General features: G+C 41.2%; 1 protein-coding gene across 14 annotated transcripts in view; it reads left to right on the top strand.

Annotated features, from left to right (window-relative positions):
* RASAL2 (RAS protein activator like 2) overlaps positions 1-25,699 on the top strand; it is a 185,506-nt gene that overhangs the window by 139,706 nt on the left and 20,101 nt on the right. For all 14 annotated transcript variants that reach the window (XM_061452032.1, XM_061452030.1, XM_061452029.1 and 11 more), the window contains 8 exons: positions 4,931-5,040; positions 15,027-15,180; positions 16,724-16,822; positions 17,613-18,167; positions 19,911-20,055; positions 22,505-22,649; positions 23,531-23,767; positions 24,495-24,696. In XM_061452032.1, coding sequence (XP_061308016.1) covers positions 4,931-5,040; positions 15,027-15,180; positions 16,724-16,822; positions 17,613-18,167; positions 19,911-20,055; positions 22,505-22,649; positions 23,531-23,767; positions 24,495-24,696 — 1,647 coding nt within the window. The remainder of the gene's footprint in view (positions 1-4,930; positions 5,041-15,026; positions 15,181-16,723; positions 16,823-17,612; positions 18,168-19,910; positions 20,056-22,504; positions 22,650-23,530; positions 23,768-24,494; positions 24,697-25,699) is intronic.

The following is a 25,699-nucleotide window of genomic DNA, read 5'->3' as shown; positions in this document are numbered from 1 at the left end:
AGTCAAAAAGTTGAGTAATTCATACTCGGGCTGTCTTTGAATTTATTGGGCAGTTCATGTGCTGCTTTGTTGAGAATAGGACAGACAGACAGTTGAGATCTTTGGCACAGAATGAACATTTCGTAAAGCTAAAACTGCCCTGAATAACAACCATCCCTGAATTTAAAATATTTGGGATTCAGAGTTTCTGTACCTTCCCTGTGCAGCTATGGAGGGAAGTTAGAAAAGCCTGCTGAATTTATCGCTTCTGTGGCGATTTCTTTTTGGCAGAGTGGGAGAGATGAGTTGCTTAACTTCCAAACGAGATGAATAGACTTCTCAGTGGGACTGAATTATTTTTAGATGATGTATCACTGGGATTTCTTACCCCAGTGTTTGATGCTTTTGGCTGAGATGATGAACCTGCTCTGAACCTGTTCCACGTACCTGACTCGGTGTGTGCTTGTGTGTTCTCACTCCCGTCTTTCTTTTCCATCCTTGTTTCTATAATCCTGTGGTTCTGAGGGGAATTTGTACTGAACTTCGTCCCACTAGGTGCGGACCATCAAATCTGTCTTTTGAAGGAATAAGGCACATTCTTCTACAGTTATTCTCTCACTGGACTACTCATAAAATACCATGTTTACACAGTACTGATCCTTTTGCATCCTAGCTGATTTATCCTACCAGATATTTAGTACTTTTTTTTTTTATTAAGAACATAGTCTCATAATTTCTGGCAGTTTGGATAAGAAGTTTACTTCTCTTTGTCTGAGGATGTTTGCTTAAGCAGTAATATTCCCACTGTCTTTAAAATTATAATTCTTAAAGCTCAGACACTTCATTTCAGTTAAATATAAGAACCAAAGAGCAGTGTATTTTGTGTTGAAATAAGTATTTAAGAGAAATAGCTAGGCAGTAACAAAAGAAGAGTAGTTTTGTCTTTTTAATGATAAAAGCTACAGTTATTGGCATTGCCAGGGCTTTTTTCTCTATAAAAGTAGAAGGAAATAAAACTTCCCATTAGATGGTATTGTTTCACCTAGGAATTTATTTTTCATCACTACATCACTTTTTATATCTGCATTCGGTATTTAAAAGCACGTCCTTTGGCAAATGGCAGTTGAAAAACTCTGCTCGGTTCTGGCACATGTGAATTTTTCATGCTGCTCCCAGGTTGTCCATCTGTAAGAACTGGCCCTGCGTGAACTGCTAGCAAGGTGCAGAGAGCAAATACTGCAAATGCTTACAAGTCTTTTCAAGATGACCAATAAGTATGCTCTGTCTGAATAATTTTTATCCTTAAGTATGTTCTTCCTTTTTTTTTCCTTCTTCGCTTTTTGTGTGTGTGTGTGTGTGTGTGTGTAGTCAATGCCTGATAGCCTCATTCAGCCCCTGATAGCAGATTTATTTCATTAGGGAATAGATTATGTTCAATTAAACCAAGAACATGTTTCAGTAATGTTAAAGCAATGCTAATTTAAAATTGTGCATGCACACAAAAATGAATATTCACAGTTCCTCTCTGACTGGGATTTGAAATGATTAAATATAAATATTTTTGGACCCCTGCTGAACTGGGTCAGCTTTGTCTCATTTGCCCTTAAGGGGAAAAAAAAAAAGTGTTATTTCTTTTTTGCAATTGGAGTAGCCTGAGAGGTACTGGAATGAAGCCACAGTCCACCAGATCTGAATCCCTGTAGTTGGGTTTGTTACCTTTTATGCTGAGAGGTCGAAATATATGAAAGTGCCTTTGAAAGTGCTATACATCCTCTACTTGAATTCCAGCAATGGCCCCAAGAGATGTCCAAGAGCATCTATTGATTACAGGGGTTTTTTCAAAGGCATTTTTTCAATACCAGGACCAAGAAAAATGCAGGAACATGGGTAGAGTTTGAGTGGCACACACAGCTAAAACCACTTCTTCCCTATTGACAGTAACTTTCCCCTCAGCACACTATGAAGATTTATGGGTGTTTTTTTGCAGTAGCTAGATATCAGGCCTTTTTCTTTCCACTTTATTTCCTATTTCAAGAGCATATAGCAGCTTTCACCACAGAGAAGCCTGCTGGCTAGTGAGCCTCAGAAACTGATGGGCAGCTTTGAATGTAGCTCTACCTTCAGATGCAGAAAACAGATTCCCTCTTCCTCTGTTTCCTGCAGCACTGTCCGAATTGGCATCCCAGTTTCTCTGTGCTGCCCGTGGGCAAGTGTGTGTCAGGCTCTGGTGTGAGAGCAGGTTCTTTCCTACAGAAGTATTTGGGAAATATGCTGCATGTGTTGGAAAGATCCTACAAGCAGCATCAGGTATGGGTAGGCTTTTAGTAATATATCACCATCCAAATCTCAATGGGCGAGAGCAGACAGGCCATCTCGCTGCATTTACAAATGTCATGGGTATAGGCCTGAGGAGCTGTGGATTTGGTGGGTCTTTTTTGACACCTGACAACTGAGCAGGACTCACTTGGACAAAAAAAACACAGCTGTTTCTTTTGATGAATGACCAAAAGAAACAGAGAGCCATCAAAAGAAACAGAGAACAAGTGTGAGGAGTGAGACAACCCACCTACCAGCGTGTATAGAGAGGGAAACTGTGTGGTTTCAAGAAGGGTTAGGATGCAGGAGTGAACTGTGTGGAAGAAGAGGGACAAACTGAATGTAAAAGGAGCAAGAATAAGAGAATGAAGAAAGGTAAAGGGGTTGAAGGGTGTGCTTGTTTAAAGGGAAGGGAATACATTTTGTTTCAAAAGGAACTGAAAGTACAGGAATATAAAGGCAAATGTGAGACTGGAAATTTGGCTTAGAGATGCTTGCAATGTATGCCTTGACCCTGAACAAATGCAGGCTTTGCTGTTTGGAAGCAACTTCTTTACCAGCAATTTAGCATCCACTGATGAGAAGAGGGTAATAGGCCTTTCTTTGGAATACTGTACAATCATGTAGTAGCTCAGGTTGGAAGGAACCTCAAAAGATCACCTGGTCAAACCTTTTGTGGGAAAGGATGTCTAGAGGAAATTACATAGCACCCTGTCCAATTGTAGATAAACCTCATTTTCTTCCTGAAGAGGTAAAAAAGATGTGAGTTTTTTCAGACTAAAAGATTATAGATAAAGTAGTCGTTTGTTGTGATGTCCTGATTCTTATGTGAGAGGTAAGTCACATACTTCAGCCTGGGCGAGTCATCTGAAGCCAATAAAACTCTTGCTTTCCATGGTGTTCTCTATTGTCTCCAATTTGCTGATTTCTGTATTACAGGAGGCAGCTGTGGGCAGTGTCTGTTACCTGCCCCAGTTGCAGCTTGCAGAGGCTTGGCGTGCAAATAAATGTGTTCAAAATTAACTGTATTCAACTTCTATCTTAGCAAAACACGGACTATGGGAGAGCGGGCTGGCCCCAGCTGGATGTCACTGTCACTAGCCGTTTACTAAAGTAAGGCTTTAGACCTGCTGGTTCAGTATACACCAAAACATACTCTGAACAAATTCTACCAGCCTGTAACCATTCTATAATATTCATACAAGCATGGCTTCATTTGGTTGGGTTTAATAGCTCTCCAACAGCAGTGCACAGGGTAGAGTGGCTTTGTGCAGCTGATCTGTGAAGGAGCAGAACATATCTGGCCAGTAAAATGTTGCTTAATCATAATTGATTAAGCACCTCTGTGTTGATCATGCCAAAGAATATATGTGCATGTATGTCTGCAAGCCCTGGAAGTATTTTGACACTGTATGGCTTATTTAAAATGCATATTATACTCTGAGAAATTTAAAGGTCTACAGAAGAAAATCAAATGTGCAGGTTTTGAAATATTTCCGTGATTCCCCACACCTATAGAGACGTACCTGTCTTTGTATTTCAGTGGTCAGATGTACTCATGTTTCACTACTTGTAACACAACAGTGGGTCCTGATGGCATCAGTAAGGAGAACTATTAGAAACTGAGGACTTATCTGGGAAAGAAAATTCTAAGGAGTGATATAAGACAGCCTACTGCAATGGAGAGGGGACTTACAAAGATAATGGAGCCAAACTTTTCCCTGCAGTGGCAGATGCTATAGTCGGGCAGCAGCTGCAGATTGTTGTTTGGGAGGTTTTTATTGAACACAAGGAAAATTCTTCTCACTCAAAGGCTAATGCAGCACTGGACTGAGTTACCTAGAGAGGTGGTAAAGTCTTCATCACAAGAGGTTTTTGAGACTTAGCTAGGCAAAGTCAGAGTTAGGCTGACCTAGTGTTGGCAGTGCACCTACATTAAGCAGGAGCCTGGCTGGATGATCCCCAGAGGCTCTCTCCAACTAATATGGCTTTAGTCTGTGATTTTTTTGGTGAACAGTTGTATTTCAGAACATAGATTATTTGAAGATTTAGTATTTTTAGATCATAAGTAGATTTTTGAGTTGAGCTTTGCTTCAAAGCCATACCAGTACTAGTATCTGAAGTCACTAGTACATGAACTCTTTTGAAATTTTCAACTCTGGATAGTTCAATTTTGTATTAAAAATACAAATTATTGTAAATCTTAATGTGCTATATCTAAATTAAAAAGGAAAACCTGGGTGTAACTGTGGGTGCAATAGCAGCTCATAATAAAAGGCATTTTGTACTTTTAATCTGACCAAGAATTAAAAATGTATCATATAAAGGGGAAGTAGGAACAAATACTGACAGCTAAGACTACTCTGTTGAATGATGGGGGGGAATCTTCTTGTGTAATAGTTGGAATTCATTGAAGTGCACCTGTAATATGAGTAGTGCTAATTATTGCAATTTGAAGCTATCACATACTGGAACTGTCACTGGCAATCTAGCCCTGCCTTTCTGCTCAAAGGAATCCCAATGCAGCTTGTTGTCAGCAGGAATCACTGCCGAGTCTGGACTCAGTGACAGTGCACTGATTGATTTATTACTGGAATCAGCTTCCCTGTTTCACTTCTGCAACTTCTCATTTTAGGGCTTCTTCAGTAAGCGCCTGAAAGGGTCCATCAAGAGGACAAAGAGTCAGTCGAAATTGGACAGGAACACAAGTTTCCGACTCCCATCTCTCCGCAATGCTGATGACAGGTAAGGTTCAATGCATCACCCAAAACAGTTTCTCCTAATCCAGAAGCACTTTGCAGAAGCTGCATGCAGAATGCGTATGCACTCAGAATGAGAGCAAAGAATGGGATTTATTGTTAGACTCGCAGATGGGTGGGGTTTTGGGCTGAATCCAGTACATGTTAGAAGTTACTTAGTATACAGTGCACTACTGACACGGGACTAGAAACTTCTGATGTTCGTAATATCTGACAAAAGGTTCAGGTTAAGCATATGGATTCAAATACCTTTTTCTGCATCTGTTTTAAATAATTTAAGACTTTAAATTTCATGATACAAAGCCATTGGATTGACCAGCTTTAGAGAAACTTGCCTTGATGAATGCAATACTTACCCGCAGATCAGTGCCGATATGAGGAATTGTGTCAGTGAGAGCAGATTAGTTCAGCTAGCACCAGCTAAGCCCAGAGATGTGTGGTGCAGTTCAGGCACATTAAGAATCCTTGCTAATGTCAGTCGATTGTATAGTTACTGTAGTGTTATTACAGTGAACAGATGGTCTATTTTTCAGAAAACAGGAAAACTCAGTAACTTCTGACCATCTTAGTGCTCCATTTGGTATAGTGCTTGTTTAGTTTTTGGCTGGCAGTTCAGGCTGGAATGAATTGTAGATGAGGCAAGCAAAAGCACTTACACCAGTTTTCCAAACAATTTGTAAAATCTCTTGATTGTTTTATTAAACATTACGCTGGTTTACATTACACAGTAGCCCAGCAGGAGAACTACATTGAGTGAAAAACAGGTTGCCCTGTACTTAAGGCCACGGCAGGCTTCTGTGATTCTGCAGTTTAGTGCATTTTCCCTTCTCCTTTAGCTGAGTTAAATTCAGTAGTTGAATCTGTCATGCTGTGCTGCTTCAATCAGTGGTGCTATCTTCTCCCTCTGAAAGGCAGAACCATAAAATCATGGAGATAGCAAAGCTTTCGATGTTAGAGGTCTTGTTAACTTCTTGAGGTACAGAAATGACTGCTGTTTATCAAATGTGACTAAGGATGTGGGCGATTTCTACAGTCATAGTAATGTCCACTCTGTTTTGAGACAAGCTTTGTTATAAATCTGTATTTTCAGGGAGTTACAACATAGCTATAAAAAGCAACTCAGTAAACACAAACATGTTAAATAATACCACCATGTACATAAAATACCTTGTACTTTTACTGTTGTTTGTAGCCAGTTTTGCTTGAAGTTTTGTAATGCAAGAATCTCTTTGCCATAAATAATATATTTGTCTCTCCCTAACTTGGTACTCTCACACTTCCTTTTGCAGTGTAAGGGAAATGCTGTTGTACTGGGAAAGCCAATAAATTTAGCTGCAATTAATCCCTACAATTTCGGTTTAAGACATAATATTATACACAGCAAAGCTCTCTTCTTGTTAAAACCAGATTCCCCTCTACTTCTGCCAGTGTGGGCATGAATTGTCAACTAGACTTGAATGAAATGTGGATTTTCTTTGATGGCTTGCAAAGCATAAAATCCATTGCATGCCGTGATAGCGTTAAGCATAGCTGGTCTGTTCTGTCAGTGCTTTTATGTCTCCTTGGCAAGGATTTAAAAAGGAGGATGCAGGAGCATATGGACTGAGAAGTTCCAGTGACAGAATCCATGCAGAGGTCTGGAGGAACAAGCTCTAGAAAGCCAGTGATGTGCCAGATGTTAGACAGGGACAAGCTGGTGGTTGCTCTTTACGTTCCCTCCAGTCATCCTCCCCCTTTAGCCTTCTATAGTAGTCTTATAGCAAAGCATCCTGCATCTGTAGGGCAGGAGATGGAACAGTGTTTTGAGGATTTTATGACTTGGTATGTTTATTTGCTACTAATGGAATGAGGCATTTTTTATACCAGTCTGTGTGTCCTTCCTACTCTGAGGTATATATGCTGAAGTGAACAGAGGGCACAGTTTGGAGGCAAGGGAGATCACATGAGAGTAGTCAAGCGATGTGGAAAGCTAGCTGAGATTAATTTTACTTGAAGATAAATCTTTGCACAAAGGAGTGTAGATGTTGAAAAGCATGAGCCTCACCTCAAGCTCTGTTGAAAGCCTTATGCTGCCCATGAGGGTCAAAAATTGCTGATGAATTGGGGTGGTTTGGTCTTTGGGTTTGGTTTTGGACTTTTTTGGAAAGAAAGCGTAACAGCACTACTCAACCTTGTAGTTACCTTTTGCTGGAAAGATCTGAAGGTTTAAAGGAGCTGTCTTTGCATTTGTGGTCTAATCAGACAGTCCAATTGGATATACAACTTTGAAAGTTTATGGTTAGAGCTGTTACTTTTCTAATGCTATTTTATAAATGAAGCCATAAAGAAAACAGTTCCACTGTAAAGTGAAACTTGCCAGTAATTTCTGCCTTCCCTCCCATGTTTCACTCTGTATCTGGGGGTGCCTGTAAAATGCAACTGGTGGGTAGAACAGCAGGAAAAACAACTCAAACCATGTGGGAATGAAACACTGAAGATGAGGAACAGATTAGTATTCTGGGAGTATATGGGTTGGAGGAAAGAGTAGGCTAAAAAGATTGATTCGTGTTTTAGAATTATGCTGTTGTTTGGGATTTTTTCCAATAGGACAAATCAGTGACAACTGTTTCTGCCTGGAAGAAGATAATACAGAGCATCTGACTCTTAATTCATGAGAGGGAATTGCTGTTCTCTCACCTTCTGCTCTTCCTGCTTTTTCTAAGTGTCTTTATCTGTTGCAGTAAAAACTTTCCTGTCCTACCCTGGTGAGTCAGCCCTTTCCCATTTTAAGCAGGTGGTGCTAGTTGATGTCATGGTGTTATACTGGTTTTCAGGGCCAGATTGACTCGATATCATCAACCTTTTCTTGCTCTGACAAATTCAAGAACCCTGTCTCAAAGAAAGTATTATACAACTTTATAAATTACAACCCTGCAAGGATTAGAAGCAAATAGAGGCTGCTGTCAAGTTGCTTTCTCATGCTTTTGTAGTGTTAGCTCCTGTTAAGAAACAGGATATGTTTATAGATAAATACCTATAAAATTCTGGAGTAAGGAAGATTAGTTATCCTGGTGCGCATCAAGATTTGGAATACTGTAACGCTGCATGCCATGTCGGATGGTGACAGAGGATGGATGCAGTTTGTTCAGAGTTGATTTAAAATAGAAAAGATTCAGAAATGCTGTAGGGAGGGAGTGGTGGAGATAAGTTGCATATTTTTTTTGTAATCAGATTTTCTAGTTCAGCAGAAAGCAATTGGCCAGCCTGCTTTGCTGGCTTTTAACTTAGAGCGTCTGGGTTAGTGGATGGGGAGAGGACAGTGCTACAGCACCCCTCCAGAAACAATCCCACCATGGGTCAGCATCCAGGGGTCATGTAGAAATCCACAATCTCTCAGTCTGTAATTCTCATCACTTCTGCTACTCCAGCTTCAGATTTTTTGCTGGGTGGTCTGTTGTACTTGAAAACTCGTGTTTTGTCTTCATGTGAGAAGACTTAGGCTCTGCTTGGTTGTGACTCATGCCAGATGTGAATGAAGCTCTTCCAATATGTGGCCAGTGCAGCATCTCACCAAGTTAGCAACAGCTCTCACCATGAGGCTATCTGGCACCACATTACTGTCTCATCTTTCACAGCTTTTCTAGCCTGTTTCCCACAGCATTCTTTGAGCACTTCAACCCACACGTTTGTCTTTAACATTTTCTCAGTGTCAGTAATATATAAAACATGTTAAAAAGCATGAGAAAAGACTTAAGGAAAATTACATTTGAAAGGAGAGTCCAAATTAATATTTTCAGTTTGCAGCCAGGAATTTAAGAGTATTTCCAAGTAGACCAACAGTTCTTGCCTCAGTTTTGTTTATGGTGAGGAAGCAAAAATGGTTGAGACTGGCTGCATATGGTCTCAGCGACTGCAATAAAGCTCTGCAGACAGCTGGGAGGGTTTTGCCCTGTTGGGATTTACTGCCACGTGGGGAATCCTCCTGCTTTACTAAAAGTCATTTTATGGCATTATCAGATAGTCGTAGACGAGCACAGGATCCATTGTGTCCTTGCTCAGAATGGACTCCAGCAGGTTGCAGGGAAGAGGGTAGCCATGGCTCTGGGGTTCATGGTGAAACGGTATCGGTGCTCAAACGACAGCTTTTTCTACTTTCGGTAAGTTCTTGCTCCTTCCTCCTTACTGGTTTCTTTGCAGTATGAAAATAGCACAGATCGCATAAATAATAGAAACAAATCTTGCCATGTTTTTCATACTCATTCATTATAATTTAATGCTGGTTTTCAAAAAAAAGGTGGGTGATTTTTATCCTGATTTAGATGTAAGGATAAAAATCTGTGTTACACAATATGTTGCTAAGGCTTGACTCACTCAGAGCTTGTATTCATTCAGCAGCTCTGCTACTGGAGTATAGGGAAAGGGGAGGAGTGGTTTGTTTCCGGAGAGACATCTCACTCCTGTTTTGATGAACATATTTCTTTCAGCCAGTTCTTTCAGTCCTTATGCAGTCATTTGTTTTTCAGTGAAAACTGAAAAAGATCTCACTGTTAAGCCTATTTCTCCTTCATCTTCACATTAGACTGCTCTGTCCCATCTGCAGGCTCACTTGACCCCTTTATAAAAATATACTTTTTAATGGCTGATGCTTTTCTGCAAATGCTGGGCTCATCCACACAGCACTCACCCATAAATTCTTTGTGAAATGAAACCAAGTCAGTTAAGCATCTCTGGTTCAGCAAAACAAAATAATTTGAAACGTTCATAGCAGAGACCACGGTTATAGTAGCGTGAAGAGAATGCTACCGCTATGGAATTCAGCAGCCTGTTTGGATGCACCATATGAGATGTCTGTTAGACAAGCTGCGATCTGTAGGGAGAGCATGCAGGCAGGGGAGGGCTTTGCAAACCCAGGATTCAAAGAACACTTCGGGTAGGGCCTTGCAAGAAAAGACCAGAATCTCAGTGGAAGGCTAAAGCAGTATGCGCAGAAAAAGCCAGTGTTTAACTGCAGCTGAGCAGAACTGGAATCTAAATAAGTTACTCTAAGTTTCTGATTTAAAAGAAAAAATTAATAATGGAACTGGTCAGACTTGCAGAATTGTTGACCAAGTAATATGATGTTCTACTAATTGGCAGTTGGAAAACAAAGCGGGGTGTGGTGCCTGCAAAATGAACACTTGAACTGGGAAACCTGATGCTGCAGCACTGGTCGAACACACCTGTATATTGCCGATGATGTTGTCGACGTTAGGGTCCAGTTCAGCAGGGCTGGGATTTTGAATAGCAGCGCTGAGCAGAAAGTTCACTACAGTCCAAGCTTTCTCCTGTGACTTTTCGAGTGGCTAAGTATCGAATTCAGATTTCTGATCTTGGGGAGTGTCTCTAAACACACGGGTATTGTGCTGGAATTATTTGAAGCATGCAGACATCCAGTTTCTTGTAAGACTGGTGGAGATGTGGCTTTAGCTGGGTGCTTGGGCTGAAAACACTTCTCAGAATTCTTTGCCTTCGCACCACTTCAGTAAAAGAAACAGACTGTGGGATTTGTTCCTTGGTAGTTCATTTCCATACTTTTATTTTTTATTTTTTTGGATATGGATATCCACAGGCTTGTTTTCCAAGCAATATAGTGCTCTCCCTGGAAAGCTCAGTAATTGAAAGTGTTTTGTGCTTTGCAGGTTGGCTTTTAAATAGGTCAAAATCAGCAGGAGAGCTTCATAACCAGAGCAATTAAGAGTTTAACCCTTTATCCTACACGCCTTATCGACAGTAGAATGTAATAGAAGTCGGATAATAGGCTGCTTTGTGCCATGGGCGGCCACTGAAAGCCAGAGGTTTCTAGTTCCTGGCTTACAACTGAGATCTTCCTGTAGTGGAAAATTACTGAATGATGGTGTGCAAGGACAGAGGGTCAGCTTGGGGTTGGGCCAGCAAGATGGTGTTGTTGAAGAGATCTATTTCAGTGGCAGTTGCATGCTGCTGCCAGGTCAGTGGTTTGGGGCATTGGCTGGGCTGATTTAGAAGGGAATCATGCAGCTCTCAAGACCAGTACTCCAGAACATGTAAAAAGAGGTGAGACGTTTAAAACGTTCCCTGATATGCTCCTCCTCTACCTGCTTTTCTTATTGGAAAAAAAATATGGAGAATACCTATGTCAGAATTGTTTGGTGCTATTGCTAACTATTTGCTCTGAATTCCTAAGTCATTCCTTTGCAATCTTTTTGTCTTTCTATGTAGTAGATAGAAAAAACATCAGGAAAGAAGCTGATCATTGGAAGTTAACTGTTATTTAAAACAGGATTTGTGTTGTTAATGGAGCTGTTTAACAGAAACAGATTTGTACAAACAACCCTTCCCCCACCTTTTGCATGTGTGATCTTCCTGTTTACAGTAATCTGCTTCTCTGGGATTACCTCTCTCCTAACAGACAATCTAAGCAATATTAATTTTACCAGTAGCTTCCTACCTAATACAGGAAAGACCCTGTTAATCCAGCCCATTTGCTGGACATTGGGAAGTAAGTCAGTGGCATCTCTGAGGCCAAAAAATGGAAGCCAGCAAGTAATTTTCTTTCACTGTACTTACAGCATCTGAATATCAGATGAGGTGTTAAAGCATAAGAGAACTATTATTTCTGTATAATTGTTGCCTGTATTGATTGAGATGCTGCTGATTTAAGCACAAGTCGATGATTTGCTTTGCAAATCTATCAATAGATGAAATGAATACCATAGTGTTTACAAATGCATGTGTTTGTAAATGCATGTGGTTGCATCGGACCGACAACTTTACTCTGGTGTTTATGGACGACAAAGTGCCAATTCTAAGCCACTTAATCAGTTTATTGAGCTGTTTTAAATACGGTAACTTCAAGGGATTGCTGTAACAGATAGACTTCCTCTGCCCCAGGACCATGAGTCAACAAAGCTAGCCATGCTCTGGCTGATCTGCAACGGAACAAAATGTACAAAGCTAACTAGTTAGAAGAGCAGTAAAGCAGAATAGATGCTACCAAAGGATTTAACTTGCAAGATTGGATGTGGAGGCATGGAGTAGAGTTGCTGTGTACCTGCATTTGCCCTTGTCCTGTCCCCAAAGGCTGTTTCAGAGGCACCGCGGGCGATGCCTGCGTCTCTCCCACTGTCTTTAACAGTCCAGGTCTCATTAAAGGAAGAGGAGGGACTTCTTTCTTTCTGGAAAGGTCACCTTTGCAGCTTTTAAGCATCACAGCCTCCCCGCGCCTGCTGCCTCTCCTGGCTGCCGGCTCCCCCTAATCTCCTTACAGGAGGCCGCTCCATAGCAACACGCACCCGGGAGCCTCTTCCTGGAACCCGCGGGGCCGGGTGGGAGCGCAGCAGACAAGGAGACAGATTTCTTTACCGGTGCGGCTGTGACTTTTCTTCTTGCCCCAGCGTATCTGCCTGGCATGATGCTCGTCTGAAATCTGTAACCTAAGGCTTGAGGAAGAGTTCCTCCTGGATTTTGGTGCCTTTCTTCCTCTCCTGGCAGGATTTCTTGTCTGAGATGTAGCGCAGAGCACGGAGTTTGAAAGGAAGGGCTGTGACATGTGGCACCGCTATGATTTGGGGATGCACTGCTAAGTGGCTGTATAACTGTTTCATGTAGGTGTGCTCTATTTGTCTTACTCCAAATGCAGCCTTTGCTTAACTGGGATTTGTAAAATCTCTTTTTCTTTCTCCTTTATTTGGCAATTATTTTTATTTCCCTCCGCTTCCCTCTCTTTATGCCCACTCCATGATTTCATTCTCTGACGAGGAGCTAAGACGGGAGTTGTCTGCAGGCTCCCAGCCAGCTCCCCTGCATCATGCACTGAAGTACTTGGTTAGGACTGGAGATGCTGAGAGTTTGGGATAGGGACAGAAGCCAAGTGACCTCAGCAGTGCTTTCGTGAGAGAAGAAATTAGAGAGGGTTTTGCAGAGATGATATTAAAGTGGTGTATTGTGGTGTGTTTATTTTAGACTTGCCCTACCTTAACTGCAGCAAGTGTTCAATTATACATGGCTGTGGTTTTCAGTTTGCGTTGGTACAGCTGCTGCTGTAACCTGTTATAACAAAGCATGCACAGTGCAGCCAACGCATTTGTACCAGTGCTGTTGTTTTGCGTTTGAAATCAGTGTCTTTGTAATATCCCTCTGATGAAAGGTTTTTGCTGCCTGCTCTTAGGTCATTCGATATATTAAATGGGAACAAAGTTCTCTCTTACTGTTTAATAAATCTTATCATACATGAATCTACCAGAACACCTTCAGCATTTCATTTTGTACAAACGAGCAGTCAGATGAACTCTGCTTGTTGCTTTACATGTATCCTTCATGATACCAAGTTACTGTTAAGCAGCTTTAGAAGTACTGAAGATGCCTCTTCCAAATGGTGGTGGGTTTTTTTATCTGTGTTTCTCCATAGAGTTGCTTAAGGGTAGAAGGAATTTGATTTTGCTAAGGATACAAAATGAGGCTTTTTGGGGGGATAAGATATGTGAGGGAGGTATATAAAAACTACTTATTTTTCAAAATAAAGGAGGTCTTAGAGGTAGCTGTGCTTTTCACTGCTCCATAAATACATTTTAAAACATTTTTCATTTGATACTAAGCCTTGATAAGGGAGATTGAGTAAAAGAGGAACTACTTTGTGAGAACAAACACAGGTGAGAGAGCATCATTTCTGAGCATCACTTTTCTCTGAATAATGTACAGACAACTGGTGCCTTTCTACTTTCACGTCTGTTCTTTGTGCTCAGTGACACTTGGCGGATGTGCAGCTGTATTTATGGACAGACTTTCATGGATCACTGAACAGGGATAGGGACCAGCAAGAGCTTCAATATTTTGGCAAAATCTGGACCTACCAGGTTAACAGCTCCTTTTCTGCTAAGCTGGAACTCTCTGCTTTTCCTCCTTGTTCATCATCTGTGAAGGCTTTGACTGAGTTACAGCTAGAGGAAAAATGTGTGCGCAGTGTTTACCTTCTGAAGTAGAACTGCTAGTTGTGCCTGAAGTATCACATGACTTCACTGCAGAAGCTTACAGTTCAGGTGTCAGTTTGGAGTTAGAAGGAGCACAGGGGGAACCACCATTACCTGTAAATTGAGCATGTTTTACAGCACTGACAGCAGAGCGCCCTTCTATGCACAAATGTTACATTGAATTGGGAGTATACAGAAAGTGTTAGAGCACATTTTATAATGTTGCAGTTGGTTGCAAAAAGCCATGGAAGTGGAAGAAAGGATATGTTTTTGAGGACTAATCAAGAGCTGATAGGGGCAAAGAGAAGATTGCCTTGATAAAAAGGTTCTGTGAGTTTGGGAGATGCTAGCTCTGGTAGAGCTCAGGGACTGAAAAAGAGAAGTAGTATGTGAGTGAGGGGAAGTCAAAAGAAAATGGAGGTAAAAAAAAATAAAAAAAAAACAAAAAAAACCTTAAAACTGGAATGAGCAGCTGAAGAGGAAAATGAAAAATGTAGGAGGTTGACTTAATCATTGTGAAGAGGGAAATAATTTTCATTTTTTATTTTATTGTAAAGGCTTTCATATAGTAAGAAAAAGCGTATTGGGAAGGGTTGTCACTATAATGAAAGTAGCTATCATTCTGCATTAGTTTAGACATTTAGAGATTGGTGTGCTTCTTGCTGTTGATGCACAACATTGATTTAGTAGTCCAGATAGTAGTAAATATTTTCAGCAATATATTCAAACCTATAGTTTTTTTTCAAATTTCAACAGCTAAGTGCTGAACTTTGTTTTACTGCTTTTCTTTCACTTACGTCTCAGAAGCTACAATTTCTAGGTCAGTGGGGATGAACTTCCTAGGCTTGTGTAGCTGAGTATTTCCTTAGGAGTCCGTAAGGTTTACAAACTAATTGTAGAAGTTGTTCTGAATAAACACCAACAAGCTGCAGCTTTCTCTGAGATCTCGCCAACTCTTTTGGTAATTGTGAGGAAAATAATGTTTCCTTTCCCCTTTGTTCTCCTACAGGTCACGAGGATTGCCAAAGCTGAAAGAGTCCCGTTCCCATGAGTCTTTACTGAGCCCAGGCAGCGCTGTCGAAGCCCTGGATCTCGGGTCAGAAGAAAAAGTCTTTGTCAAGCCACTTCACAGCAGTATCCTTGGACAAGACTTCTGCTTTGAGGTAAAGCGTGCCTTCCAAACACACGGCCAATTATATGCTGTCGGTCTGAACCCTTGCAGTATGCATTTCTGTGACTTTGTAATTGGAGAACACATGAGCAGCCACTGCTATCCTGAGGTTTGGGTGGGGGCTGCCTAAGCAGCACGCAATTCTAAAGTCTTTGAGACTAATGGCATCAATCACTCAATGGAGAGAAATCTTTTCCAATTACTGTATCTTCTAGTTGAAAAATCTCTTTAATTTGATAAATATCTAAGCAGTTGTAGTTTGCATGCAAATGTAAGGTTGAAACATACTATTGTTCGTAAGCTGTGTATTCATCCTCTCCAAATTCACCTGAAATTAAATTTAGAAAGTATACTGTAACTGACAAATGTGATTTCCAGTCAGAGCCCCTTGCATTAGCTCAGCCTGTTCTCTAGTTGCTAAAGGAGAAGCTTCAGTAACCGCCGTCATGTCCATTGCACCATGGAGCAGGATGCAAAGATTCTCTTGCTGTTTCAGCACAGCCTGCAGCACAGCACTGTATGGCTCCTAGCTTTGCTTCACAAACAGGCTGTTTGTGTGAGCACAGTCCTTAACTCACAGGACCAACAGCATATTCGTGTGTGCTGTTTGGATGCATCTAAGCCCATCATAATCTGTCGTGGTAGGGACGGGTGACAGTCTGTCTTCAGTAGGATTAGTCAGATGTGTCTGAACTTCTGGAACAAAGACCTGTTTACAACCTGGAAAACTGCTCTGGCAGAAAACCAGCATATCAGGCTCTTCTCCCTCGGGATGCATCCAGGAACTGTTCCTGTTTGCTTTGTCTCATTCTTCTGGTTGGAAGCGCTTTCCAGCTTCAGTTTGGGGGGTTGAGTGAAAAAACTGGCAACAACTTAGCTCTGAGGCTGTTGCCTCAAACTGCTTCTTAATTGTGTGCAAAAATGATTAGAAAGAGTGAGCAAAGCTTGTCAGGCCACGCAAAAATGAAGGAAGCCAAGGTAGTTCCCTCCTGCACTGAAACCACAGTTTCAGTGTGTATGGTATTGAGCATCAGGGCTGGATCAGAGCACAGCTGCTTTGGTTGCTGTATATATGGACCCTTGGAAATATTTTTTATTTCCTGAAGACACCATTTCCAGTGTGTTTTGCCTTATATTAATACACTGTTTAGTTCTGTTGGCCTTTATGCTATCCACATCATCTGCCTCTGGAGCTTAACAGGGAAAACTGCAAGTGTTTAATAGCTGTGGATCAATTAACAAGTTTAAAAAAAAATTAACTGGTTGATTAAAGCCTTGTTTTAAAGTCTTTAAGAGAAGCTTTTGGTGCTCCTCATATGTTTCTTTAGTCTTATATTAATTCGAGCTGAGGGGTTTTTTTCTCTCTTCATTTTGTGGGCCTTTTAACCTCTCTGCCTTCTAGGCTCCCATATTGTTTTCCTGGCTTTTTAGTATTTACTTTGTTGCTCAGGCATTGCTTATCTTCCTTGCTTTTTGCAGCCTCTTACATGTCTCCTAGGCTTGCCTGAACTCAGCTTGTCATTCATACGTTCCAGGTAACCTACTCCAGTGGCAGTAAATGCTTCAGTTGTTCCTCTGCAGCAGAGAGGGACAAGTGGATGGAAAACCTACGCAGGACAGTGCAGCCAAATAAGGTAATAAAAACTGTGGAAATAAGGTTACTGGGGAATAGAGGTGGTACGATTGGATGTACCAGGGCTTCACACAGATGCATTAATTTAGTCTGAGGAGACATCCACTCATCAGTGTATCAGAAAGCTGCTGTGTACTATTCTAGTAAGTGCAGTAGGTCAGACCTTTAATGAATTAAATACGTGTCAGCGTGCTTTCCGATACCTGCCCCAGACTGTGCTTATGATGTTTCAAACTGGATTTCTGATACCGTGTACCTCAGAAGGATAGAACTTGTCTTCATAGGTTTCATGTTTCATGGGGGCACAGTTGGGGGAGGGGGGTGGTGGAAACAGGACCAAAAGGAATTTGAGCCAGAGTGAGAATGGGGGTCAAGTTATTGATCAGCTGGAAATATCTGATAGGTCACCTTCATAGTTGGCATACTACCTTTGAGGGACAAGCTAACAGTTTCCTTATTCACAAGAGTAAACAATACAGTGTGCCACACCAGTCTAGCAGCTTTGAAGGGCTTCTATGTGGAGTGTTTGTTTTCTAAAGCATTTCAGATAGAGCTTTTTAAGAAGACAGATGTTCTAGTCCCCACCTTTGGCAAACAAAAGACAGCCCTTCGCCTCTGTTTTAGAAAATGTCTGATTTTCTAGAGGTTCTGAAGATCAGAGAATCGCATTCTGAACTCTGACCCTGTCCCTACCTTGGACATAAAAGGCAGCCTTTTGCTACTGCTTTAGAAGACAGAATCTTCAATTTGTAGGGATTTTGAATCCAAGCTGAGCTCTTTCTTCTGCACAGGACAACTGCCGTCGAGCTGAAAATGTGCTCCGTCTCTGGATCATTGAAGCAAAGGACCTGGCCCCCAAGAAGAAATACTTCTGTGAGCTGTGCCTTGATGACACTCTCTTTGCCCGCACCACCAGCAAAACAAAAGCAGATAACATTTTCTGGGGAGAGCACTTTGAGTTCTACAGTCTCCCACCTCTTCACAGCATCACAGTTCACATCTACAAGGATGTGGAGAAGAAGAAGAAAAAGGACAAGAACAATTACGTAGGCCTGGTCAACATTCCCATGGCCAGTGTAACCGGTCGCCAATTTGTGGAAAAATGGTACCCAGTCAGCACTCCTACACCCAACAAAGGGAAATCAGGGGGACCTTCCATTCGGATAAAGTCCCGTTATCAGACCATCACCATCTTGCCCATGGAGCAGTACAAAGAATTTGCAGAGTTTGTTACCAGCAACTACACTATGCTCTGCTCTGTGCTGGAACCTGTGATCAGTGTAAGGAACAAGGAAGAGATGGCTTGTGCTTTGGTGCACATTCTTCAGAGCACTGGGAGAGCTAAGGTAAGAACAGGCATCTCCTGTCAAAATGATTACCTCTCACTGCTGATCAGTGATACCTCCTCAGCTAGAAGCTAGGTAGCCTGTGACCATAAGCAACAGCAGGAGGCACTTGATGGGATAAGGCTGAGAAAAGGGTCTCAAAAGTATATCTGAAAAAAATTGGGCAATTGAATCTACCAGGAAGGCATATAGCTAGGCATCCTACAAACAATGATTAAGAGTTGATAGATTAAAGATGCTGCATACAAAGTATAAGCAGGAGGACTACAACTAATGTTGTCCTGAAAGGTTAGGGCCTGTACTTGAGTCTTCAGCAATGTTTTCTGTTTTTCTAAAATCATGATACAGGATAAGAGATAAATAAGCAAGAGATTGGTAAACCGGGGAATTACTTCTATAAATAAGTCTCTGATACAGTGAGCAGCAGGATGCCATTGTTGATTCAGTGCTAAGTCAGCGAATCAATGCTTACATTGACTTGGTCAGCATTTGAACAGCCATTTGGGGAATCTATACTCAATTAATGGTGATCCCAGCTGCCTCAGGGATGTTATTAGGACTTCTGGGTGCACGCTGATGGTTCTCTCCAAGGCAGCAGTTGGAGTGAGCCTCAGTTTCTTAAAATAGATTGTGGGACAATATCTTGTAGGTCTTGGGAAAGTCTGAGAAGCATTAACAAGCATGGATTTATCTGGATGCTGCCTGCCAAGTGGGTGTGTGAGTAGTACCAAGCTGTAGTACTGCCACAGTACCCTGTTCTCCTCTGGTGCTCTGTGACACTGTGTGAAAGGAACACAAGGTTGGTTGTCTGTTCAAGAGAAGCTGGTAGCTTGGATAGCTTCTATAGGATTGTGCTGAAATCCTGCTGGAAAATAGGCTCTGGATTCCTGCAGTGCTAGCTACAACAGGTAGATAAATTAAGTATTAGAACTTTCCCTTCCCAGCACCTGAATGTTTGAACCTCTATTTACTGGAAGCATTGGGCAGCTTAGGCTGCCATAACCTGAAGCTGCTAAGAAGGTACATTTCCAGTTCACACTATGTGGTGGTGATGCAGCCAGATACTCCCAGTTTGTGCCAGGTGAATATAATTCTCTCCAATTTTGCAGAAAAGAAACATCAATAATGGATTGAAAACCAGGAGTATTTTTAATGTATTTTTGAACTATACTTAGCATACATAATTTGTTTTGTGTATTTTACACATTTACAGTGCATTATGGCTTTTATATTGTACTTAATGCAGTGAACCTTACTACAGCACTCTTTGAACTGTTGGGGGATGCTGCTGTTTGCATAAGAACCAGCAAGTCACAGTTATCGCTCAGTCTAACTTCCATTCTGGATTTTTAAATCCAAGTTTATATGGAATATTCAATATTAAAAGATAAATGTGATATCACAGTTTCTTTCAGCAGACAAAGCCACTGATAGACTGGTGAAGGGTTCTGCTCAGGATGAAACACAAGCCTGGCCGTAAAGGTTTTCTTTTAGAGATTTTTGCTTTTCCCTTTATAACTTGTGATCTATATAATTTTATAAGTATAATAAGCCCTAGAGGAGCTTTAGCTATTTCCTTAGCCCATACTACATGTAGCATCTGCAGCTCTTGTCCCAGGCTGAGCAATTATTTTAGTAATCTTCTGGCTTCTCTGTTTATCCTCCCTTCTTGGCTTCTGCAGTTAGCCTGGCATGACCAAATATGTTTAAAATAACCTCTTGCCATTTGACCTTTTCCTTCAGGACTTCTTGACGGATTTGGTGATGTCTGAGGTAGATCGTTGTGGGGAGCATGATGTCTTGATCTTCAGGGAGAACACACTTGCTACCAAAGCTATTGAGGAATACCTGAAGTTGGTAGGGCAGAAGTATCTTCATGATGCACTAGGTAAGAAGGTGCCTGTCACCTCTGTGCATTGCAGTGGCTAACCCTGAACTGTCTGCAACATGACCGAAGCCTTGTGCATCTAGGAATGCGGGGTGGGAAGAAACTGCCTCAGCACTCAGCCAGGTGTTTAGCATCCATATGGCAAAATACATGCTGTCTTACTCTTGATGCCCTTCCTACACACAGGAAGGTACTCTTTGGTGCCTGCAGAAGTAGTATTCAAGGCAAGGCAAACTGGATTTGATACAGCTGAGTCTCACTTAATTGCTGTATCCCCATGTTATGTTTTTCTGGGTAACTTTCTTTTATGTCTCTAGTTGCGATGAAGTGCTGTAATACTGCAGTTTATTTGTGGGCAGTGGTGATTGTTCCATCTGATATATGAACAAGCTTAAAAAACAGATTTTTGACACATAGTTTAACAGCAGAAATTGAGACAAATACCTAGTGTTGTGGTGTCAGGAGTGAGTCTGGTGTTATGTGCAATGCAGTTAGGTGAAGATTTCAGAAAGGGTTATGAATGTGAAGCATATATTTCACTAATCCACACAATCTTTGTTACCCATGATTGCACAATAAGCCACCCATCCCCCTGTTGTTTTTTTGGATGAAGAAAGCTTTGGAAATTGATACAAGGAAAACACGATCAGGCCAAAGCCAAGTCCCACGCCACATCCTTTCACAAAAAGAAAAAAAAAAAGGCAGCTTGCTTTCCCAGCAGTCTTGCTTGTCCTCAGCAATCCCAGACACTGGCAAGTCATCAAGGAGATAGTTGGCTAAATTAGTGCTCCAGGGGTCAGGATAGTGAAGTCTGTGATTATGCTCATTTTGGCCATTTCTTAAGTGTAATGAGCCTCTTCTGGTTGTCTTATTCTCATGGGTGGAACCACTGAGCATAAGTCACAGTCCTGGGCTCTCACCTGGTGTGGAGAAATGAGCAGCATATTACTTTGTGCTATGCTTTGCAGCAGACTGAACCATCAGCTGTGGGACCAGTATATTACATTTGACTGCAAGCCCCTTAATGTGCAGTAATTACATAAAAATATTTTAAAACTAATGACTTCTAATATATATCATTTAGTGCTGAGTGATAAAACTGTAAATCATAGACATGAGAGATGGAAAATCCCCCTAAGGTCATCCAGCTGTCTGTAGCTCAGGGCAAGGTTGCTTATGACAATATACATCTAATTCATTGTCAGGTTTTAAATGTCATTTTGCTCAGATGCTGTGTGCTTTGAAAGGATTAACATTACGCTTGGTGTTAGCTATTTAATACATCTGTAAGTACATCTTAGTATGTGATGAAGCCTGGATCTTGTAGACCAGAAAGATTAAGTTTCAAATATGTTAACGGAAAAAAAATTATTCAGTAAAGAGCAGTTAAAGCAGAATTGGCTCAATAGAAGTGAGAGTTTTGCAAATAAATCTTCTAGATACTCTCAGCAGAAATTTTTTTTGGACCCCACCAAAAAAAAAGAAAAGCTTAAGAAGATGTGCTGCCTGCTTTGCTTGCAAGAACACTGCTGACTTGAGATTTGGGGAGGGGGTTGGGAGGTGTTTAAGGGTTTTTATGAAAACAAAGACAAAAAACCCTTTTGCACAAACAAGCCTTGTGGTGTTAGCTCAGAGCCAGCAAGATCGTCTGAGGAGATGAACTTAAAAGACATTGAATCATTAAGAGAATGAATAGTTTTTCTTAGTGAACAACAGTTTAAAAAATCACTCGGTGTGCTAATATGTAAGAGAAAAACCAGTATGTCAAAGGAAACTTCATCTGGTTTTATGTATGTCTGGTTTATGTTTCTGTTCTGATGCTGTAAGAAAAGGATAACAGAAATTCAAAGGATTTTGAAAGATGCAGGCTATAAAAATGTTGTAAGGTGTTAATAAGAGGTTGAGAAAATTAGATGTATCTACCTAGCACTTGAGTATTACTCTTATTCAACAGCAAGGTGACATTTTTAAAAAATTAAAGAAAATGTAAATTTAGAAATAATAAAAATAAATATCATTGTCAAGTGCATTTCCTGTGGAAATTATGAAGATGAATAGCACAGCGTTGTTTCTAAGACTGTGGATAATTTTATAGTTGGTAATACAATTTGAATACAAAGTCAAATCCTGTTCTTTAGGCTACAAGTGAAGTGTCTGCAGGGTTTGTAAGCAAAGCCATCCTGATACTGTACCTATATTTGAGGACAGCGAGGGCACGGGAGTCCAAACTCCCATGGGCACCAGCCATCTAAACTGGCACATCAAGTGCTCTGTTCTAAAAGACCTGGAAGGAGTTGTATCCCCAACATCTGGTGTCTGGAGGCTGTATTGCAGACATAGGGAACAGAAGAGGCAGTTGCCAAGGAAAGACATAAGTAGGATTTAAAGGTGTGTCAAGAAGGCTTTTCATGTAACTACCCTGGTTTGTCATCCTCTTCCCTTTGTCCAGGGGAATTTATCAAGGCTTTGTATGAATCAGATGAAAACTGTGAAGTGGATCCCAGCAAATGTTCATCCAGTGAATTAACAGATCATCAGAGCAACCTGAAAATGTGTTGTGAGCTGGCTTTCTGCAAGATTATCAATTCTTACTGGTGAGGCATCTTCCCTCCCCTTTTCCCCCATTAGGTCATTTGCTTAGAGGGTGCCCGTTCCTCCTCTGAAGACAAGAAAACAGCAGTACGGGAAATAGCATACAGCCATCTATCTTCTGAGACTGACTTAGTTTCCTTTCCTGACTGCCTTACTACGTGTGACACCATATTGCAGGTGGATCTTTTGCCCAAACTGAGGTATTCCAGTCCAACACACCGTACCTGTCAGGAGCATCTGCTGAAATACTCTGCCAAGGGAACACATACTGAGCTGTGACTCAATATGAAGGGAATAAAGTGAGAAGATAACAGCTTAGCTTGAACTTGGAATAAAAAGTTGAAAGTTTTGATGTGTATAAAAACCTTTTAGACCATTTAAATCTGTAGAATTGAACAGGAAATCACAGGGAGGAAATGTTGGCAGAGAGATTTCTATTAATCTGTGTTTCTGAGTAGCAGTGAAAGAAGGGCCTTTCTGCTTCAGAATGAAGCACATGCGAAATATTGGGAGAGATTTTGACAAGCAAAACAAGAAATTCAGTTAGAGAGACGACTTCAGTTCAGTGTGTTTTTAATGTTCTCACACCCTGTTTGCTCCATGGTAGCAATGGATAAGTTCTTAACTTGCAAATCAGTGTGTCTGAAAATGGCTTCACTTAACATATATGAGCAAGGCATGCTTTAAAGAGTACTTAAGTACTATCGGATTAAATGGGAATCTAAGAATAGATGCCTAATGACATTTCCTACCCCACAGAGAGAAGGTGGGGGGGAAGATAGGGAACAGCTCACAGATAATTATTGCAGGTGATTGGTCAGCAGTTCAAATTTTTGCATCTCATTGCCCATGCAATTTTATTTCCTGGTTTATTGTTTTCTAGTGTGTTTCCTCGTGAGCTGAAGGAGGTATTTGCATCTTGGAAGCAGCAGTGCCTGAGCAGGGGCAAGCAGGACATCAGTGAACGCCTGATCAGTGCCTCTCTCTTCCTTCGCTTCCTGTGCCCCGCTATTATGTCCCCCAGCCTTTTCAGCCTCATGCAGGAGTATCCTGATGACCGGACATCTCGCACACTCACACTTATTGCTAAAGTCATTCAGAATCTTGCCAACTTTGCTAAGTAAGTGGTGGCAGTAAAACTGAAATCTGTGCCTCTAGGGGTGCAAGTCCCTGCAGGTTACTATGGAGCAAGAAAAGCCCTGCTTGGTAGTCATGTTTGCAGGCAGCTGATTCTCTGGCAAACTGAAGTCAGCTTTAGAGAAGGAGGAAACTTCTCACTTATATGTGATCACTGTTCCCCTTGAGACACCTCAGTGTTGAGCTAGATAAATTCTCCTTTTCACATGCAGATTTGAGCTGTGTTGAATTCAGTAAAGGGGACACAGTATAAGACCAGGAAGAGTCATGCATTGGCATGTCAGTGTGTATGCTATTTCAAAAGAAAAAAAAGCCTGTTCCCACCAAGGATCACGATTTTCCTCCTTTCTTCCTCCAAAATTCCTATCTGAATGATACAAAGGGGATGGCATTTCTCTTAAAGGGGAAGAGATGCAGAAAAGGGAGAAGAGAGAGGGTGAGAGGGAGGGGGGGAGGGATGTGTTGAGTCCTTGATCATAGTATGAACACTGAATTATTAGTATTTAAGTAAGTCAAAGAAAGCAGTGAAACTCTTAAATTGTCCTGTTTGGGTTTTTTTTTGTTGTTGTTGTTTTTGTCTCCCAGCACAAATCTTTGGAAATGCAGGTTTAAAGTTAAGCATTAAAGTAATTGACTGTAAGAACTTCTACTCTGTATTTGGTGTTTAGATTATTGACTGGGGTTTGCCCCCATCCCCTGTTTTCTTGCAGGTTTGGTAATAAGGAAGAATATATGGCCTTTATGAATGACTTTTTGGAACATGAGTGGGGAGGAATGAAGCGTTTTCTCCTGGAGATCTCTAATCCAGATACCATCTCAAACATGCCTGGATTTGAGGGCTACATCGACCTGGGCAGAGAGCTCTCAGTTTTGCATTCCCTCCTATGGGAAGTTGTGTCCCAGCTTGATAAGGTAAAGCAGGCTGGAGGCCCAGGAGGGTGAATCTGGCAATTGTATCGTAGCAACAGTAAACACTAGGAAACATCAAGGGAGCAGCTGAAACCTGCTTTTGGGAGAATTGCTTTTGAGAGGAATGTTTGACAGTGGTATTTCACAATTGTTCTTTCCATGATTTCAGATCTGGGCGTGTGAAGTGGTTGGGCTTCAGCAGTAAGTGCAGTTTGCAGCACCTTAAGGAAGGTTGGGTGTCCAGTGTGGAGAGGGCAGCACTTAAAAGTAGATCTGGAATTCACTAAGCAGCCAGTCCTTTCTCATAAGTGAGCTGGAAAAAAGGGAGGGTGTTTGGACAGAAAATGAAAATATTGCAGTGCCCTTTTTGATGCTAATGGAGGTGCTTTGCTGCACACTAGACACTACTTTGCCCAGCTCTGATGGAGTAATGTGTTGGCCAGGCAGACTGTTTTCATGAAAGACCTGATTCAAAGTCTACTGTGATGTTCTCATTTCTGTAGTCTTCAGATTAGCTTTTATTATACAAGAGGATGTCATGTAAAAACCTGGATCTACTCTCAGTTTCATCCTGTAACAAAAGCAAGATGCTTTCTGTCATTGTGCTGGGGTCATATACATTGTCCAGATTCTGTTCTGCTGATTGCAGTAGATACCACCAACAATAAACATTGCTTCCATTTAGCTATAGAAGGAGAAATGGCAGTCGTTTGTTCTTCCTTAACTTTGCAGGATTCAAAACCATTAAAACCTTAGATAGCAAAGGTAGTTGATAAGACCCAGAAAATCTGAGCTGTGAGTCATTATTTTTTACAAGTGCTTGGAACTGTTCCATTTTCACCTTTTAGAGGTTGCATTATTTTGTCCATATTCCATTTATGTTATTCTTTCTTTTGAAACTGGAGAGGTGAGGTGAATGGCAATGTACTCTTAATATTTTTATTGCATTAAGGTTTGCCAGCAGTTATTTGTTGGGTATCTATTTTCTCACAGTACATCATTTAAG

This window comes from Pezoporus flaviventris, unplaced genomic scaffold, assembly GCF_033815535.1.
Source record: "Pezoporus flaviventris isolate CSIRO_AGI_PZ_B2104156 unplaced genomic scaffold, CSIRO_AGI_Pfla_v1 ptg000013l, whole genome shotgun sequence".
Taxonomy (NCBI): Eukaryota; Metazoa; Chordata; class Aves; order Psittaciformes; family Psittacidae; genus Pezoporus; species Pezoporus flaviventris.
Note: the sequence above shows the minus strand (reverse complement) of the source record. Positions and strands in the feature narration are given on the sequence as shown.